Here is a 17,825-nt window from a genome sequence, read left to right as displayed (position 1 = left end):
AGTCTTGCCATTTTTAAATTGGGTTGTTTACCTTTTTATTCAACAGCTGTAGTATTTTTCTTTCTTTCTTTCTTTCTTTTTTTTTTTTTTTTGATGCGGAGTCTCACTCTGTCTCCCAGGCTGGAGTGCAGTGGCGCAGTCTCGGCTCACTGCAACCTCCGCCTCCCAGGTTCAAGCGATTCTCCTGCCTCAGCCTCCCAAGTAGCTAACAGGCATGCACCACCACGCATGCATGGTCCACCCACCTTGGCCTCCCAAAGTGCTGGGATTACAGGCGTGAGCCACCGCACCCAGCCCAGAAAGGAACATTCTTAAGCATTGAAGTGATTCTTGTCAAATTTGATTTCTATTCAAATTTAGGAGCTGGACCAGGCACTGTGGCTCACCCCTGTAATTCCAGCACTTTGGGAGGCTGAGGTGGGTAGATTGCTTGAGTACAGGAATTTGAGACCAGGCTGGGCAACATGGTGAAACCCTGTGTCTACTAAAAACACAAAAAATTAGATGGGCCTAGTAGTCCCAGCTACCCTGCAGGCTGAGGTGGGAGAATCTCCCGAACCTGATGGGAAAGGCTGCAGTGAGTTGAGATAGCGCCACTGTACTCCAGCCTGGGCAACCAAAGTGAGATCCTGTCTCAAAAAAACAAAACAAAACCAAACAAATTTAGGAGCTAGCTTATGACTGTAGAAATAATTTTGGCAATAGAAGTAACGAAACTGAGTTGTAGTCTAGCTAGTTAACATTTGACAAACCATTAACTTTATACGTCTCATTTTCTTCACTATAAAATGAGGAAGATTTGATTCGAGGATTTATTAAAGGCCTTTTAAAATCTGAAATTATAGTTTCTTAATTGGTTTTGTAGAGATTTTGGCTTTATAAAAATGTGTGAACCATAGTGACAATAGAAACATTTGAAATCCTGTATTTGGGTGATTCATAAAAGAAAGGAAGAATTATGGGCATCTTGCCTGTAATACGTTACGTAATCTGAATCATTGTTACCCATATCATCCTGTGACTGATAAGGTACTCATGCCCACCTCCCCTCCCTTGTCTTTCTGTAATACTTTCCCTTCTCCCTGCCTCAATAATAGCTTTATCGATGTATAATTCACATACCATACATGTAATCTATTAATATTTAAAGCATACAATTCAGTAATTTTTAGTCTATTTACAGAGTTATATAGCCATCATCAGAATCAATTTTAGAACACTTTCTTTACTCTCCAGAAAGAAAGTACCCTCCCTATTTCCCCTCTATCACCTAGCCCTAGGCAACCATGAATCTACTTTCAGCCTCCATAGATTGCCCTGTTACGGACAAATATGTGGCTGGTTTCTTAGTATAATGTTTTCAAGGTTATTCACGTTGTAGCATGTGTCAGCTATTTCATTTCTTTTTATTGTCAAATAACATTCAGTTGTATGGATATACCACATTTTATCTATTCCATCAGTTGATGGACATTTGAGTTGTTTTAATTGTGGGGCTATTATAAATAATGCTATTATGAACATTTATATACAAACATTATGTGGACATGTGTTTTCATTTCTCTTGGATATATACTTAGGAATGGGATTGCTGTATCATATGATACCTCTATATTTAACCTTTTGAGGAATTGCCAAACTGTTTTCCAAAAGTGGCTGCACCATTTTACATTCCCACTAGCAATATATGCTCCAGCTTTTCTACATCCTCCGTTATACTTTTTTTTTTTCTTTTTTTGAGACAGAGTCTTGCTCTGTCACCCAGGCTGGAGTGCAGCGGCACAATCTTGGCTCACTGCAGCCTCTGCCTCCTGGGTTCAAGTGATTCTAAATTATCATGCCTTAGCCTCCCGCATAGCTGGGACTACAGGCGTTTGCCACCATACCTGGCTAAGTTTTGTATTTTTAGTAAAAATGGGGTTTTGCCATGTTGGCCAGGCTGTTCTCGAACTCCTGACCTCAGGTGATCCACACTCCTTGGCCTCCCAAAATGCTGGGATTATAGGTGTGAGCCATCGTTTCTGGCCTGATTGGCCAGCTTTTCATCTGGAATGGGTATAGGACATAGTTGGAAGTTGGTCTCTTTGGTTATTTCCCTAACATGTCCAAGCATCCTAAAGTATCAGTCAAATAAGCAGTCTCTTCTCATTCCTGGCAGAAAGTAAGTCAAAGCCTTAATTCAATTTGCACACCTGTTTTCATGTAACAACAAATAATATATATATTTTTTGAGGTGGAGTTTGGCTGCTGTTGTTTAAGCTGGAGTACAATGATGCAATCTTGGCCCACTGCAACCTCTGCCTCCTGGGGTCAAGTGATTCTCTTGCCTCAGCCTCCCAAGTAGCTGGGATTACAGGCATGCACCACCACAGCTGGCTAGTTTTGTATTTTTTAGTAGAGACGGGGTTTCTCTGTGTTGGTCAGGCTGGTCTTGAACTCCTGACCCCAGGTGACCTGCCTGACTTGGCCTCCCAAAGTGCTGGGATTACAGGTGTGAGCCACCGCGCCCAGCCACAACAAAGAATTTTACCAGAAGTGGGTATGATTTATATCTTAGTTTGAATTGCTACTTATCTTTGGGGGAACAGACCTTTTCTTGATGTATCTTTAACACTGAAATCTTGGCAAGTTGCCACATCTCAAATGTTCATGAGTAAGATGGCAATATCACAATATTATAGTCACACAGGAATCTGATAGAAAACATCACATTTATAAAGCCTTGTTTCTTTTTCGTCACTGACGTTTTGTGAATTTATAAAGAATTTGTAGTTATTTTTAAGGAGCATATTTAATGTAGGTAATGTAGCCTAGAATAGGCTAATTTGAAATGAAACTCTTGCTAATAGGAACTTAATTCACCAAATTAAGAATATTTAGTCTTTGTAGAGATTTTGCTTTTGAAAATGTTGCAGTCTTGATTTCTTCTTGTCAGGCCAGTCAGAATTGTGAAGTAATTTTTTTTTTTCTTATTCCAGAAATACATGCTACAGGATTTAACTATCAGAATGAGGATGAAAAAGTCACCTTGTCTTTCCCTAGTACTCTGCAAACAGGTGAGAGACATGGTTTTTGTAAAATCTCGTGATGAATACAGTGACATCTGACTTCTTCCAGAGAAATTTATTGCATGCCATTTTTTCCCTCATTGTTATTAACAGATAAAGTATTAAGAGCTGTTTTTTTTTTTTTTTTTTTTTTTTTTTGACAGAGTCTCACTCTGTTGCCCAGGCTGGAGTGTAGTGGCATGATCTTGACTCCATGTTTGAGCAATTCTCCTGCCTCAGCCTCCTGAGTAGCTGGGATTACAGGTGCCTGCCACCACACTGGCTAATTTTTTTGTATTTTTAGTAGAGACAAGGTTTCACCATGTTGGCCAAGCTGGTCTTGAACTCCTGATCTCAAGCAGTCTGCCCGCCCTGGCCTCCCAAAGTGCTGGGATTATAGGCGTAAGCCACCGCGCCCAGCCATATTAAGAGCTTTTTAAAGAGTTTTATTGCAACTTTTGGGCCACCAGCATTTCCTTCTACGGAAGTTGGGCTATGAAAAGCAAGGTTTCCACCTCCTGTCACTCTATATTCTCTTTAAACAAACAAGCCGAGAAAAACAGGACAAAAACTAAAGATCATTCTACTCTAGAATGTAATGGATTGTTTTTCAGTTTTACCTTTTTAAAAATACCTTTACCTAGGCCAGGCATGGTGGCTCACACCTGCAATCCCAGCGCTTTGGGAGGTGAAGGTGGGCAGATCACTTGAGGCCAGGAGTTAGAGACCAGCCTGGCCAACATGGCAAAACCTCGTTTCTACCAAAAAATACAAAAATTACCCGGTGTGGTGGTGCATCCTTATAATCCCAGCTACTCGGAAGGCTGAGGCAGGAAAATCGCCAGAACCCAGGAGGTGGAGGTTGCAGTGAACTGAGATCGTGCCGCTGCACTCCAGCCTGGGTGATAGAGTGTGACTCTGTCTAAAATAAACAAATAAAATACCTTTACCTAGCTCCCCATCTTCTACTAATTGAATCCAAATCCCCGAAGTGCATGGTCACAGATGATTTTAATGTACAACCAGAGATCAGATAGGTATTATGTTACAGAGTACACAGAAAGAAAGATACGTTGATATGTTACTATTGTTAGGTATAAAAGCACAAAGAAATAGACTTTCTGAGCTTAGTGTATGTGGAAGAAATTATATACAAATCAGTTGGTGAAGTACTAAGACTTTGATGAATGAGCAAATGAAAAGGAAAAGATAATTCAAAAGAAAAAAATGTAAATGACTAATAAACATGTGAAAAGATATTGAGCCTCCTAGTAATGAGAAATTTTTGCTTCTCATGTGAGCTGAAATTTTAAAAATTCCCAATGATATGGCTGCCTTGATATTGCTGGGGGGAGTATAAATCCATGTAATTTTTTTGAAAAGTGTCCTGGCAATATATCCAGAGCCTAAATATGCTCACGTCTTTTGACCCAGCAATTCTGCTAATAGGAATATATATATCCCAAGGAAAAGTCATAAATACAGAAAATACTTTATGCCCAGAAGTGTCTGAGATATTACTTATGGTAGTAAAAAATTATAATTAATATATTTGTTCAACACTAAGGAAATGATTAAGCCAGGAATGACACATCTATATAGTGAAATATACTTAGCAATTAAAAGTGAGGTTTGTGAATTCTTAACACTGTAAAGTGCTTATTATAATGTAAAATTGAAAAGCAGAATATAAAATTACATATTTAAGGTGATGAATCATGTCTCTAAATGGCACAAATAAAATGATAATTATGTCTGGGTTATGTCTGGGTATTGACATAATTGGTGATTTTTATTCTTATTTATGTCTTTTATCTACTTTTCAGAATTTTCCTACTGAGAATCTATTGAATTAATATAAAATTATTTTTAGAAAAAAACAAATCAGAGATGTTTAGTCTTTTATTTCAGTGCTCTTGGAGGCCTTTTATATGTAATTATTATAAAAATAAATTGGCCGGGCGTAGTGGCTCACGCCTGTAATCCTAGTACTTTGGGAGGCCAAGGTGGGCGAATCACAAGGTCAGGAGATCAAGACCATCCTGGCTAACATGGTGAAACCCCGTCTCTACTAAAAACACAAAAGATTAGCCAGGTGTGGTGGTGGGTGCCTGTAGTCCCAGCTACTTGGGAGGCTGAGGCAGGAGAATGGCATGAACCCGGGAGGTGGAGTTTGCAGTAAGCTGAGATTGTGCCACTGCACTCCAGCCTGGGCAACAGAGCGAGACTCCGTCTCAAAAAACAAAACAAAATGAAAAATGTTTTGCCATGAACATGTGTTAAAAGCTATTGAAGAATATAACATGAAAAGGAGGGAGATTCTCTGATTTCTTCTACTTCCGTTGTCTGGTAAATCTGTCTAGAAATATTCCTATGTATATATAAATTTATGTGTGTAATTTAACCCACAAATAGGATCACAAATCTTGGTGGCTTATAACCACTGAGATTTCTTTCTTTCTTACACATGAGCCATGAAGACTGCTGATCATATGCAGCCATATCACCAACTCCGCTGGCTCCACTTGGCTCCCAACTGTCTTTCCAGGACCGTAGTGAGCGAGCAGCCTCTATCTGTATCATGCATGGCAGAGGGCAGAGGCTTAGGTATGGGGAGAAAGCTAGACCACAAAGACACATTTAAAACTTCTGCATGGCCAGGCGTGGTGACTTACGCCTCTAATCCCAGCATTTTTGGAGGCTGAGGCGGGAGGATTGCTTGAGCCCAGGAGTTCGAGACCAGCCTGGGCAATACAGTGAGACGTTGTTTCTATAAAAAATAAAAAATAAAACTTCTATATGATGGTGTTATACTTGATGTCTACTCACATTTCATTGGCCAAAGCAAATAGCATACCAAGCCCAGAGTCCCTGGGGTAGCATTTAACAGACGTTTGAGGAAAGTTTCTAATTAAAGATAGGACAAAAAGCAAAACTTTAAGTATAATAGAAATAAACGAAGTTGGAAGAAGCAAAGACAAATCTAAAGAAAGTTAAAAAAAAAAAAAAACCCAAAGCTAATTACTATCCTTAGAGAGTTAAGAGAAAGCATTGCGTTCATTAAACAAGGACAGGACAGAATGCCATCAGATAGGAAGAATTAACAGCAGGAAAACTTGAAAATTATAATAGGTATAAAAAACCCAGTAGAAGTTTTAAAGATGAAGTTGAGGAAACTTCTAAGCAGTAGGAAAAACAGATAGAAAACAGAAAAGTAGATTTGAGAACCAGTCCAGCGGAACCAACATCCATGTAGTAAACCAGAAAGCAGAGAAAATGGGAAGAGGATTTTTTTTTTTTTTTGAAACAGAGTCTCACTCTGTCACCCAGGCTGGAGTGCAGTGGTACGATCTTAGCTTACTGCTACCTCTGCCTCATGGGTTCCGGTGATTCTCCTCCCTCAGCCTCCTGGGTAGCTGGGATTGCAGGCACGCACCACCACAGCTGATTTTTGTGTTTTTAGTAGAGTTGGGGTTTTACCATGTTGGCCAGACTGATCTCGAATTCCGGACGTTAGGTGATCTGCTCACTTCGGCCTCTCAAAATGCTCGGATTACAGGCGTGTGCCACTGCATCTGGCCAGAAGAGAAATTTTGAAAAAGACAAGAAATTTTCCTTGAACTGATAGAGCAGGAGCCTTCAGTTTGCAAAGGTACAACATTGAGACTAGCTTAAAAAATGTAAAAAGTCCCACACTGACTCAAATTCTAGAACTTTTGGGATAAAGTAAAACTCTCAAAAAGTTCCTGTCTGGCATAGGGGGCAATAGGAGGGAAGTGGGTAGCATACTACCTTTACAATTTGGGAATCAGAGTAGTCCTAGATTTACCATTAGAAACAGTGGAAACTTAGACTCTAATGAAGCTGTTCATTCAAAATACAAAATGAATCTGATTTTCAGCATAAGATTGCATACCTAGCCCAACTTTGAATTTCAGAGTACAATAAAGATATTTTCAGATTTGCAAGGTCATGGAAAATTTGATTCTTTGTAAAAGATATTGGAGTGGGAGATGGGTTAGCTAAAGCATGACTTTCTACAGTAAAGAGAAAATGTCTATAGTTGAAAAATGAAGAAATAGGCTGTGTGTGGTGGCTCATGCCTGTAATCCCAACACTTTGGGAGGCTGAGGTGGGAGGATTGCTTGCCCAGGAGTTTAAGGCTGCAGTGAGCCGTGATTGTACCACTGCCCTCAAGCCTGGGCAACAGAGTAAGAGTATCTCTGTCATAGAAAAAAATAGCTATGTAAGCAAGACATTTAGAAGTCACAGAGTTTGAAATTGATTGCTTCTAAGGGCAGGGTGTGGGGAGTAGGATAATGTTGAGCAGGACCTGGAGCTTACATATTTTAAACTATGAACTATTACTTTGATAGAAATTTAATTTTTTTTTTTTTTTGAGACAGAGTCTCGCTCTGTTGCCCAGGCTGGAGTGCAGTGGCGCGATCTAGGCTCACTGCAAGCTCCGCCTCCCGGGTTCACACCATTCTGCTGCCTCAGCCTCCTGAGTAGCTGGGACTACAGGTGCCTGCCACCACGCCCAGCTAATTTTTTGAATTTTTAGTAGAGATGGGGTTTCACCGTGTTAGCCAAGATGGTCTCAATCTCCTGACCTCATGATCCACCCACCTCGGCCTCCCAAAGTGGTGGGATTACAGGCATGAGCAACCGCGCCTGGCAAAAATTTAAAAATTTTTAGAGTTTTAAATCTGTATCATTACAGACTATATATATTCTATGTTTACACTGTGAAAAAATTAGAAGTCAATAGAAAAAGAGAAATGAAAAAAAATCCCTTCTTATATATTTGGAAAAATTATACCTCTGAATAATTGAGTCAAAGAAGACTTGTTATGGAAATTAGAAAATATTTAGAACTGAATAATGAAATTACCACATATGAAACATGAGGGATAAACGTGTTTCATATGCAGATAAAATGTTAGGATATTTAGTTAAGAAGAAAGACTGAAAATTAATTAGCTAATCATTAAACTCATAAAAAGAAAAGGTAACTTGGAGAAAGCAGAAGAAAGGTTTAAGAGCAGAAACAAATGAAATAAGTGAGGGGCAGAAATATTAAAAAAACTGATATTTAAAAATAGTCCCAAAAGATATATAAACCTAGCCAGTATAGAAAATAAAAGCATAGATTGAATTGTTCAGCATTAGGAAATATGGTAACCATTGTTCATTCAGTTTAAAAAGTTAAACATTCTATATTTATCAAAAGGAATCAGTTTATTTGCTAGAATTCAGGGAAGAGTAGACAGAAACTTCTAACATGATAGAACATATGTATTACACACACACACACACGAGACATAATCTGTGCCAAGTACTGTTTTAAGTGCCTCAGAAATATTAATTTATTTAATCCTTTCAACAACCTTTTGAGGTGGATTTTTTTTGTGTCAAAGTCTCTCTGTCACCCAGGCTAGAGTGTAGTGGTGCAGTCATGCCTCACTGCAGCCTCGAACTCCTGGGCTTAAGTGATTCTCCCACTTCAGCCTCCCGTGTAGCTAGGACTGCATGCACATGACACTGCATCTGGTTAATTTTTAAATTTTTTTTGTAGAGACAGGGTCTCGTTATGTTGCCTAGGCTGGTCTCAAATGCCTGGCCTCAGGTGATCCTCCTACCTCAGAGTGAGGATCTTGCCATCCTCCCAAATGTTGAGATTACAGGCATGAGCCAGTATGTCAGCCAGATTCTGTTACTTCTATTTTATAGATAAACTAAGGCAGAAAAATGATTTCATTAACTTAAATAATTTGTCCAAGGTAACATAGCTAGTAAGTAGCATGGCTGGGATTTAAACCCAAGGAGTTTAACTCAAAAGTCTGCACTTTTAACCACCACATTGTGCTATCTTTATTTTTCAAATTAAATATTTCAAAAACATAGTACATTTACATAGTTTGAAATTCAAATGCTATCAGTGAAATTTTGTTTGCCATTCTATCCTGTCTTCTTTCTCATCTCCATTCCTCAACGGAATGAAATGAAATTTTCCTTTCAAAACAATACCCTGCTTTTGTAAGCATTTATACTTTTTAAGAACACAGAAATCACCATGCCATACATAATGTTCTGCACCTTTCTTCTCTTCCCCTTAACTGTAAATATTGGAGGCCATTTATTAGTAGTATATAAGAGATGCATCATTCTTGATAAGGTCTGTTTACAGCAGACATGCTAAATGGTGAAGCTATTTCAAATAATAACAGAAACAAGTCAGAGAAGGTTATGACCATTAGTATAGTATAATTTAACATAATTTTTGACATTTTTGGCCAGTATAACAATTTCGAGCTAATATAACAACGATATAAATATTAGAACAGAAAAATTATCTTGCAGATGTGACTATTGAATTATTATTGTCATTATTACTATTTTTTCTTTTGAGACGGTGTCTTGTTCTGTTGCCCAGGCTGGAGTGCAGTGGCATGATCTCAGCTCACTGCAAACTCTGCCTCCTGGGTTCACGCCATTCTCCTGTCTCATCCTGCCGAGTAGCTGGGACTACAGGTGCTCGCCACCAAACCCGGCTAATTTTATTTTTGTATTTTTAGTAGAGACGGGGTTTCACCGTATTAGCCATGATGGTCTTGATCTCCTGACCTCGTGATCCGCCCGCCTCGGCCTTCCAGAGTGCTGGGATTACAGGTGTGAACCATCACCCCTAGCCAACAATATTGAGTTATTGAATATCTGCTTGAAATCATTGGCTTTCACATTTTCCCAAGGTTTGCTTTAAGAATGAAGTTAATCTTTTTCAAGACAGATTGCACAAGTGATCTATCTGATATTGAAGCAAATACTGAGCTTATCTTAGGAGGACATTAATAACCTTTGTGTTTAGCGTCATCAAATTTAACAGTAATGCAAGCTATTATACAGCTAAGTAAAACCTACTTTTCTGAAATTGGCACCATTCTGGAATAGTGATTAAATTACCATAATTATTGTAAGGTCTAACCACCTTAGAATTAGTGGCTAAGGGTCCTGAGAATGGCTTTTATATGGAGAAACACTGGTAGTTGTCAGCATTTTGAAGAGTCAAAAACAAGGTAATAAAAAGTGGTGATACATGGCGAAACCCTTTTTCTACTAAAAACAAAAATTAGTCAGACCTGGTGGCACACGCCTGTAGTTCCAGCTGCTCAGGAGGCTGAGGCAGGAGAATTGCTTGAACCTGGGAGCCGAAGGTTGCAGTGAGCCGAGATTGCACCACTGCACTTTAGCCTGGGTGACAGACTGAGACTCCATTTCCAAAAGAAAAAAAGAAGTGGTGACACAAAGGCAAAGACCTTTATTCCCTTCTTGTATAAATTAATCTCTTTATTTTTATAGCATTTAGTAGGCTCATTAAATTTCTTATTATTAAAGTATTTCAAGATTTATTCCAGGTTTTACAATTGTTATACTCTCCTAAGCTTTAAACATTTAAGGTTTTTGATGGAAGTCCCAATTTTTCAGTTGTTTACATTATAAGTGAGCTTGATGTATGTTTCAAAAGGTTTATAACCCCAAACAGATAAATATTTCACACATTGGATATGAAATAAGGTATCTAATTTGAGGAAGTGGTGTAAATTTTGTGTGTTGATAGGTATAAAATTAGACAATTTGGCAATCAGTTCATTAATATGGTGTAAATTTGATAAATGAAGTTTATTAAAAAGTCATTTTTTTCTCCTACTTGCCCTAAAATTCTACTATTTGAATAGTAAGTAAATACTTTGTAATTGGTATCATATAATGTGACACTAATTAAATTTATTAATGATTTTTAAATACTTTAACTTGTGTTTTGTTTGAATTTCAGGTAATAACTCTTTCCAATACTTTGTATTTTGTTTAGTATGCCACTTTTTGGAAGTGGTCACTGTCAATATCTTGTTATGGTTTGATGGCCTTGGAGATTTAAAACCGAGTAAAAGTGTAAGCAGCCTTTCTTATTTAGTTATGAGTTTTAAATCCACTTTTGTTCCAACTAGGAAAAAATGCAAGTAGATTTACCATGAAATATGAATTATTTTTAAAAAACATCTTAATAGTTGATTGACTTAGTGAAACAGATTGGGCAATTCCACTTATGGAATTGTAACATAAAATTCCATCATATAGTTTCCATTAAAGGTAGTAGGTTTTTATAATCTGTTAGACTGCTTCTTTGCAAACTTTATTAATGTGAATACATTTGCTTTTTTAAAAAACGAAGTGAATTTCTAAAGAAAATAGAAATTAAAAATTTTTAATTTAAATTTTGCTTTATAGTTTTTTAGCATCATTTAGAATTATCAATGATTTTACTATATTCATATATACTGTCCCAGTAACCTGTCATTCTCTTTAAAGAAAAAAGTATTCATTGTCCTCTTTAGATATTCACAAATATCTGATTTTTAAAAAATAAACATTACAAATGTCTATTCAATTAAGCTTCAGTTGAGTTGTGTTTTTCTCAGAATCATTAAGAATATAGTACTTTCATTGGTGATGACTTTGCTCTAAAAGTCTGAAATTTTCACTTAAATTACTTTCAGAACCAGTTTGAGGCATCATGCTAGAAACAATTTGTAGTTTGTCATTCACTTATTCTGTAGACTTGCACTCCTTGTAACTTTTGGTCCTTTCCAAAAGCAAATTCAATTTTATAAGATGAATATTTGACTTTGAGATCATTCAAAAGAATGTCAGAGGGGCCCGGCACAGTGGCTCATTCCTGTAATCCCACACTTCGGGAGGCCGAGGTGGGCGGATCACTTGAGGCCAGGAGTTTGAGACCAGCTGGCCAATATGGCGAACCCCTGTTTCTACTAAAAATACAAAAATTAGCCAGGCATGGTGGTACCCGCCTGTAGTCCTAGTTACTCACGAGGCTGAGGCACAACAATTGCTTGAACCCAGGAGGCGGAGGCTGCAGTGAGCTGAGATTGCATCACTGTACTCTAGCCTGGGCAACAGAGTGAGCCTCTGTCTCAAAAAAAAAAAAAAAAGAGAAAGTCATAACATTTTGAACAATGTCAAATGTTATTGCTCTTCAGCATTCCAAAATGACAATTTGAAACATCAGGATATAAAAGTTTGGTATGATTGGTTAATTACTTTATAGTCATGCCCTATCTTTGATTTGTTAGACTTCTCATGCTTTAAGTCTTGATATATGTAGGGCCTTTAAAAGGATCAACTAAAAAGTCAACATTCATCTACTTTTTTTGTGACTTGATTTGTAAAACACAGAATGGGATTACTGTTTTGCCATGCATCTGTATTTAGCAGATGATTACTAGATAATAATTACAATTTTTTATGTTGTAAAAAGAAACTAATAAACTCAAAAAAGCTAACATTTTTTGTCTAAATTATTTTTGCTCTTATACAACAATAGAATACATATTTAAGTTGTATTTTTATTTGCATTTAATAATTTATTAATTAAATGTATTTCTTTGTCAGATTTCAAATGATTGAGGTGACTTGTAAGAATTTGTTTTATGCCCTGTTGCTCATCAGATCATTAGTCTTCCCTATAGCTCCTTACAAAATTATGGAATCAGTGTTCCATTTGGAGTAAACATTTAGTGTCTTATCTTGATGATAGAGTAATTGGCTACATTTATCTTTCTATGCATGAAGTTGTGTAAAAGGACCAATTCACATGTATAATTGGCAGACAGCATGAATTCTGGACTTAAACATTTTATCCCATTCTCATTACTTACTAATTGTATGACATTGGGCAAGTTATTTAGCTTCTCAGCCTCAGTTTCCTCATCTGAAAAAATGGGGACAATATCTACTTCCAGGTTTATAAGTAATCATATATATTTTAAAAGCACTATGCACAATAGCACATGTCAGGCATTTAAAAATAAATGTTTGTTTCCTTTCTTGTTCTTCTTTTCACATATTGGTAGTTTCAGGCTAAGTTAATAACTTTCTAGGCAGTAACCCTAAACATGACTTTCAAGAGTTATTTTAGGATTAGTCTGCCTTTTACTTTAGTAAGTACTGTATTCTCTCCATTGCCAGGAGGAATATTTGAAAAAGAAGGAATGATTTGAACATTGTAAATAGCTAACTGAATATAGTGTCTTGAGGATATATTTTTGATAACTGTGTTTAACATCTCCATAAAAGTGTGTTTTATTTATCTTCAATCACAGGTACAGGAACCTTAAAGATAGATTTTGTTGGAGAGCTGAATGACAAAATGAAAGGTTTCTATAGAAGTAAATATACTACCCCTTCTGGAGAGGTGCGCTATGCTGCTGTAACACAGTTTGAGGTATGGGTTTTTCTTCTCTAAAATAGTATTATTCTTAAATTAGGCATTCTGACAAAGCTGTGTTTTATTATGTGGGGTGATTATTTGAGGCTAGGTGCCCTTGGCCATGATTGTATTCACAACTAATAAATAATAATTCACAATCTAATAAAAATAGAATTTTTATTTTATATTTAGCCTACAGAAAGGAGGGAATTAAGGGTACGGAGTGGGGAGTGATTATATACAGTTATACACACACACACACACACTGAAACACGCGACACATTTTGATACCTGAATTGCCTGTAAACTGTGTACCTTTCTTAAAATTGTCCTCTTAGTGTTTGATATCTATGGCTTTTCCTACAGCATTATTAGCTGTTTTTTAGCATTGCTTTCCTTCTTTGACATCTTTTGTTTATCTTACTGTAGTATCTGTGCTGTCTTTGATTTTTTTTTTCTTTTTTCTCCGTGTGTGTGTGTGTGTGTGTGTGTGTGTGTGTGTGTGTGTATATATATATATATATATATTTACTGTCCTACGTAGGCCAGGGTGATTTTTATTTATCAAGTATTTGCAAATTATATAAATTGTTTTGAATCTGCTAGTCGTACTTTTAAGTGTTAAATCTAATTAAATTTATTTCTATAAATTTCAATATGGATAAAGAAATAATTCATGATATCCATTCTTATGTTTCTGCCCATATCCCTATATTGTTTGCTTGTTTGGGATAACCTGAACTTTTTTATCCAGTTTACTCCTAATTTGTTTTACCTGATGTATCTTCTCTTTCAATAATTTTATGTTACCTTCTGTTTAGAATAATATTGCCACAGATATTTAGGTTTAATTCTATGTTTGAATGATTCCAATGCCTGTTTCTACCTGCTTTGAACACTTCATCCTGGAATGGTTGGCTGATGTATGTCTCTAAACAATTTTTTTTAGGAGAAGGTATGTGGGTAATGTAATTCCTGAGCCTTTGCATATCTGAAAAATTTTTCATTTGCCTTTATACATGACCAGATTTAGTGGGTATATAGATTTGTTGATGGAAAAAAAGTAAAAAGAGCGACTTTTGACATCCAGAAGTTGTCTGGCACTCACAGCCAGCCCATGTTATTCTCCCTATTAGACATAATATTACAGAATACCAACTTTAGACAAGGCTACTTGAGACCATAATAAAGTGAGACAAGGGCATCCATAATTTTGCCTAGGCACAGTGCATACAAGATCACTATGCTACCTGCAAAATAACAAACATCTCCATCTCTCAGTTAAAATGAGTGACTACTGCTTCTTTACTAATTACAGTTTTAGATTTGCTCTAGTCTGGCCTCCGTATAGTTAAGATTTATTGAGATACCTACCCATCAAATTGCCTTATAGGACTTCTTGCAGCACTCAGTCTAGAGTGAATCCCTGGTTACTTAGACCCTCTTCCAAATCATGTAAACCAAATCCCAAATCGTGTGATGGGTTCTTTCTTACATTCTTACGGAGACACCAGTGGTTTCCTATGGTGTGAGTTATCTCTTGCCATGAGTAATAGGCCCAACTCGTTCAATTGTAAGAGTAGTACAATCGGCTTACAATTTTTCGCTTTCAAAAGTCTGTGAATATTGTTCCGAAGTCTTTTACATCTCACTTTTTCAAGAGGAGGGGTCACAGACTAAAATGTTACTTCTTCCTTTGTAGGTAAGATGTTGTTTCATTTTGCTTTATTTTCTTCCTGCTTGCTTGTTAAATTATATCTTGACTTTGAAAATTAAACTGTTTTTTAAACCAGGTGTTCACTTTTCATTGATTTTTGCATAGTACTTGGTGAACCCTATTGATTTTTAGATTCAGGTATTTTTTCAGCGTGAGTTTTTCTGTTATATCTTCACTGTGATATCCGTTCCATTCCCTTCTCAGTTAATACTGTTTAGCTCTAGAATCTGTCTCTCAAATGTATGTTTAATTGCTTTTATCACTTTGTCCTTTAGATATTTTCAAACTTAAATCTTGTTATCTATGTCATTAGTTTAATTTCCTCTAGTATAAATTCATTTCTCTACTGCTGCTGCTTCTAATTTAAATGCTTCTGTGCTGCCATTTCTTTCCATACACTCTCCCTTCTTTTCAGATGTCTTATTTATTCATTGATAGAATTCATTATTTAATGTTTTTGAGAATGTAGTCAGCCATCTAAAATTTTTTCCTTGGAGAAACCCTTTTCTATAAGCTTTTTCTACCTCTTCGTTTTTCTTCCTTTTTTTTTTTTTTTTTTTTGAGTCGGAGTCTTGCTCTGTCACCCAGGCTGGATCTCGGCTCACTGCAACCTCCGCCTCCCAGGTTCGAGCCATTCTCCTGCCTCAGCCTCCTGAGTAGCTGAGATTACAGGCATGTGTCACTACGCCTGGCATATTTTTGTATTTTTAGTAGAGATGGGAGTTTCACCATGTTGACCAGGCTAGTCTCGAACTCCTGACCTCAGGTGATCCACCCACCTTGGCTCCCAAAGTGCTGAGATTACAAGCGTGAGCCATCACACCTGGCCTGTTGTTTCTTTTCATGATACAGAATCTTGTCATTGGTTCCATTTTATTTACTAAATAAATGGAACATTCTGTTTACTAAAGTTTCCTTCTTTTATAACTGATACCCTGCAGAACCACTAAGTTTTATTTTGCTTTCATAAGTTTGCTCTTCTTAAAATTTTTAATGAAAGAATAAGGACTCAAGTAGGTCAAGTGGCGACAGTTTTATGTGTAGCACATGGAAGTGCCATTAAATGAATGACCTGTTTTGAATTGATAGAGTATCTGTCTTTATTCCTATTGCTGCCATTCCAGATAAAGAACAAAGCACATCAAAGATTAAGAATTTTTTTTTTTTGAGACGGAGTCTCGCTCTGTCGCCCAGCCCAGGCTGGAGTGCAGTGGCACGATCTCGGCTCACTGCAAGCTCCGCCTCCCGGGTTCACGCCATTCTCCTGCCTCAGCCTCCCGAGTAGCTGGGACTACAGGCGCCCACAACCGCGCCCGGCTAATTTTTTGTATTTTTAGTAGAGACGGGGTTTCACCGTGGTCTCGATCTCCTGACCTTGTGATCCGCCCGCCTCGGCCTCCCAAAGTGCTGGGATTACAGGCGTGAGCCACCGCGCCCGGCCAGATTAAGAATATTTTTATTTTTAATTAAAAAATAAAAACCAGAGAGACAACTTACCATGTTTTCCCAACGTTGAATTCTTATAGCATACTCTTTACTGTTCTGTGCTCTGTTATGTTAACATTATTGATTTGAAGGCATTTGCATTAAATTTGAAATGTTAAAATGTAAACAAAAATTTAATTGTAAATAATTATAATATATTGTTAAAATCCATAGCAGACACAGTTCCTGGATAATTTTTATGCTGGAATGGCAGTGGTAGCAAGTGTTGTCTTTTCTTTCTAGTTAATGCCTAGCTTGTTGCCTGGCACTGAAGAGAAAGTAAATATTTGAACAAGGGAATGAATGAATGACAGAGGGAAATGGTGACTGCTTTATGAAATAACTTGTTAGGTTAATTCTAAGGTATTTATATTTCATATTCCTTTCTTAAGGCTACTGATGCCCGGAGGGCTTTTCCTTGCTGGGATGAGCCTGCTATCAAAGCAACTTTTGATATCTCATTGGTTGTTCCTAAAGACAGAGTAGCTTTATCAAACATGGTATGTATGTGTTTATAAGTTTATCTAAAATTTTAATAGGCTTTACCAGATTTAGTTTGCTGATTAGATGGGATAATATGAAACCACCTACCACAGTCCTGGTATATTATAGGAACATAAATAATAGTTTTCTTTATTTTCAATAAGCCTCTTTTTCTTTCTTTCTTTCTTTTTTTTTTTTTTTCCTGTAGAGTTGAGGGTCTCACTATGTTGTCCAGGCTGGTCTCAAACTCCTGGGCTCAATCTGTCTTCCTGCCTCAGCCTCCCAAAGTGCTGGGATTACAGGCATGAGCCACCATGCCCAGCCAAGACCTCTTTTTCTTGATAGCCTTATTTTTGGAGGATTTTCCTCCTTGTCAAATTCCTTGTTAAATACATTTATAAGATTATCTACTTCTTTTAATTTAGAGAGGTAAATTAAGTGACAAGTTTCATAGATTTATAATAACTAAAAGCAAAAGGTCTTGGGCTGGATGTGGTGGCTTACACCTGTCATCCAAGCACTTTGGGAAGTCAAGGTAGGCAGATCGTTTGAGGTCAGGAGTTGAAGACCAGCCTGGCCAACATGGCGAAATCCCGTTTTTACTAAAAATACAAAAATTATCTGGGTGTGGTTGCGCATACCTGTGGTCCCAGCTAGTTGGGAGGCTGAGGTGGGAGATTCACTTGAACCCAGGAAGTGGAGGTTGTAGTGAGCTGAGATCACACTATTGCACTCCAGCCTGGGTGACAGAGCCAGACCCTATCTTAAAAAAAAAAAGAAAAAAAAAGAAAAAAAGGTCTTGACTTAT

At 37.2% G+C, this 17,825-nt stretch overlaps 2 protein-coding genes across 7 annotated transcripts in view; one reads left to right on the top strand and one right to left on the bottom strand.

Annotated features, from left to right (window-relative positions):
- The window catches only part of MRPL45 (mitochondrial ribosomal protein L45), a 390,432-nt gene that overhangs the window by 108,081 nt on the left and 264,526 nt on the right, over nt 1–17,825 (bottom strand). The window lies entirely within an intron of this gene.
- NPEPPS (aminopeptidase puromycin sensitive) overlaps nt 1–17,825 on the top strand; it is a 109,134-nt gene that overhangs the window by 46,923 nt on the left and 44,386 nt on the right. For 5 of the 6 annotated variants that reach the window (XR_007720101.1, XM_050762593.1, XM_050762591.1 and 2 more), the window contains 3 exons: nt 2,979–3,056; nt 13,226–13,347; nt 16,927–17,034. Coding sequence is in view for 5 of the 6 variants with exons in the window: in XM_050762593.1 (XP_050618550.1) it covers nt 2,979–3,056; nt 13,226–13,347; nt 16,927–17,034 (308 nt within the window). In the remaining variant the exon portion in view is untranslated. Of the gene's footprint in view, nt 1–2,978; nt 3,057–10,881; nt 10,998–13,225; nt 13,348–16,926; nt 17,035–17,825 lie in introns of those variants that run through there. The other variant, XM_050762592.1, reaches the window with a different exon arrangement.

The sequence above is a fragment of the Macaca thibetana genome, chromosome 16 (genome assembly GCF_024542745.1).
Source record: "Macaca thibetana thibetana isolate TM-01 chromosome 16, ASM2454274v1, whole genome shotgun sequence".
In the NCBI taxonomy this organism is placed as follows: Eukaryota; Metazoa; Chordata; class Mammalia; order Primates; family Cercopithecidae; genus Macaca; species Macaca thibetana.
Note: the sequence above shows the minus strand (reverse complement) of the source record. Positions and strands in the feature narration are given on the sequence as shown.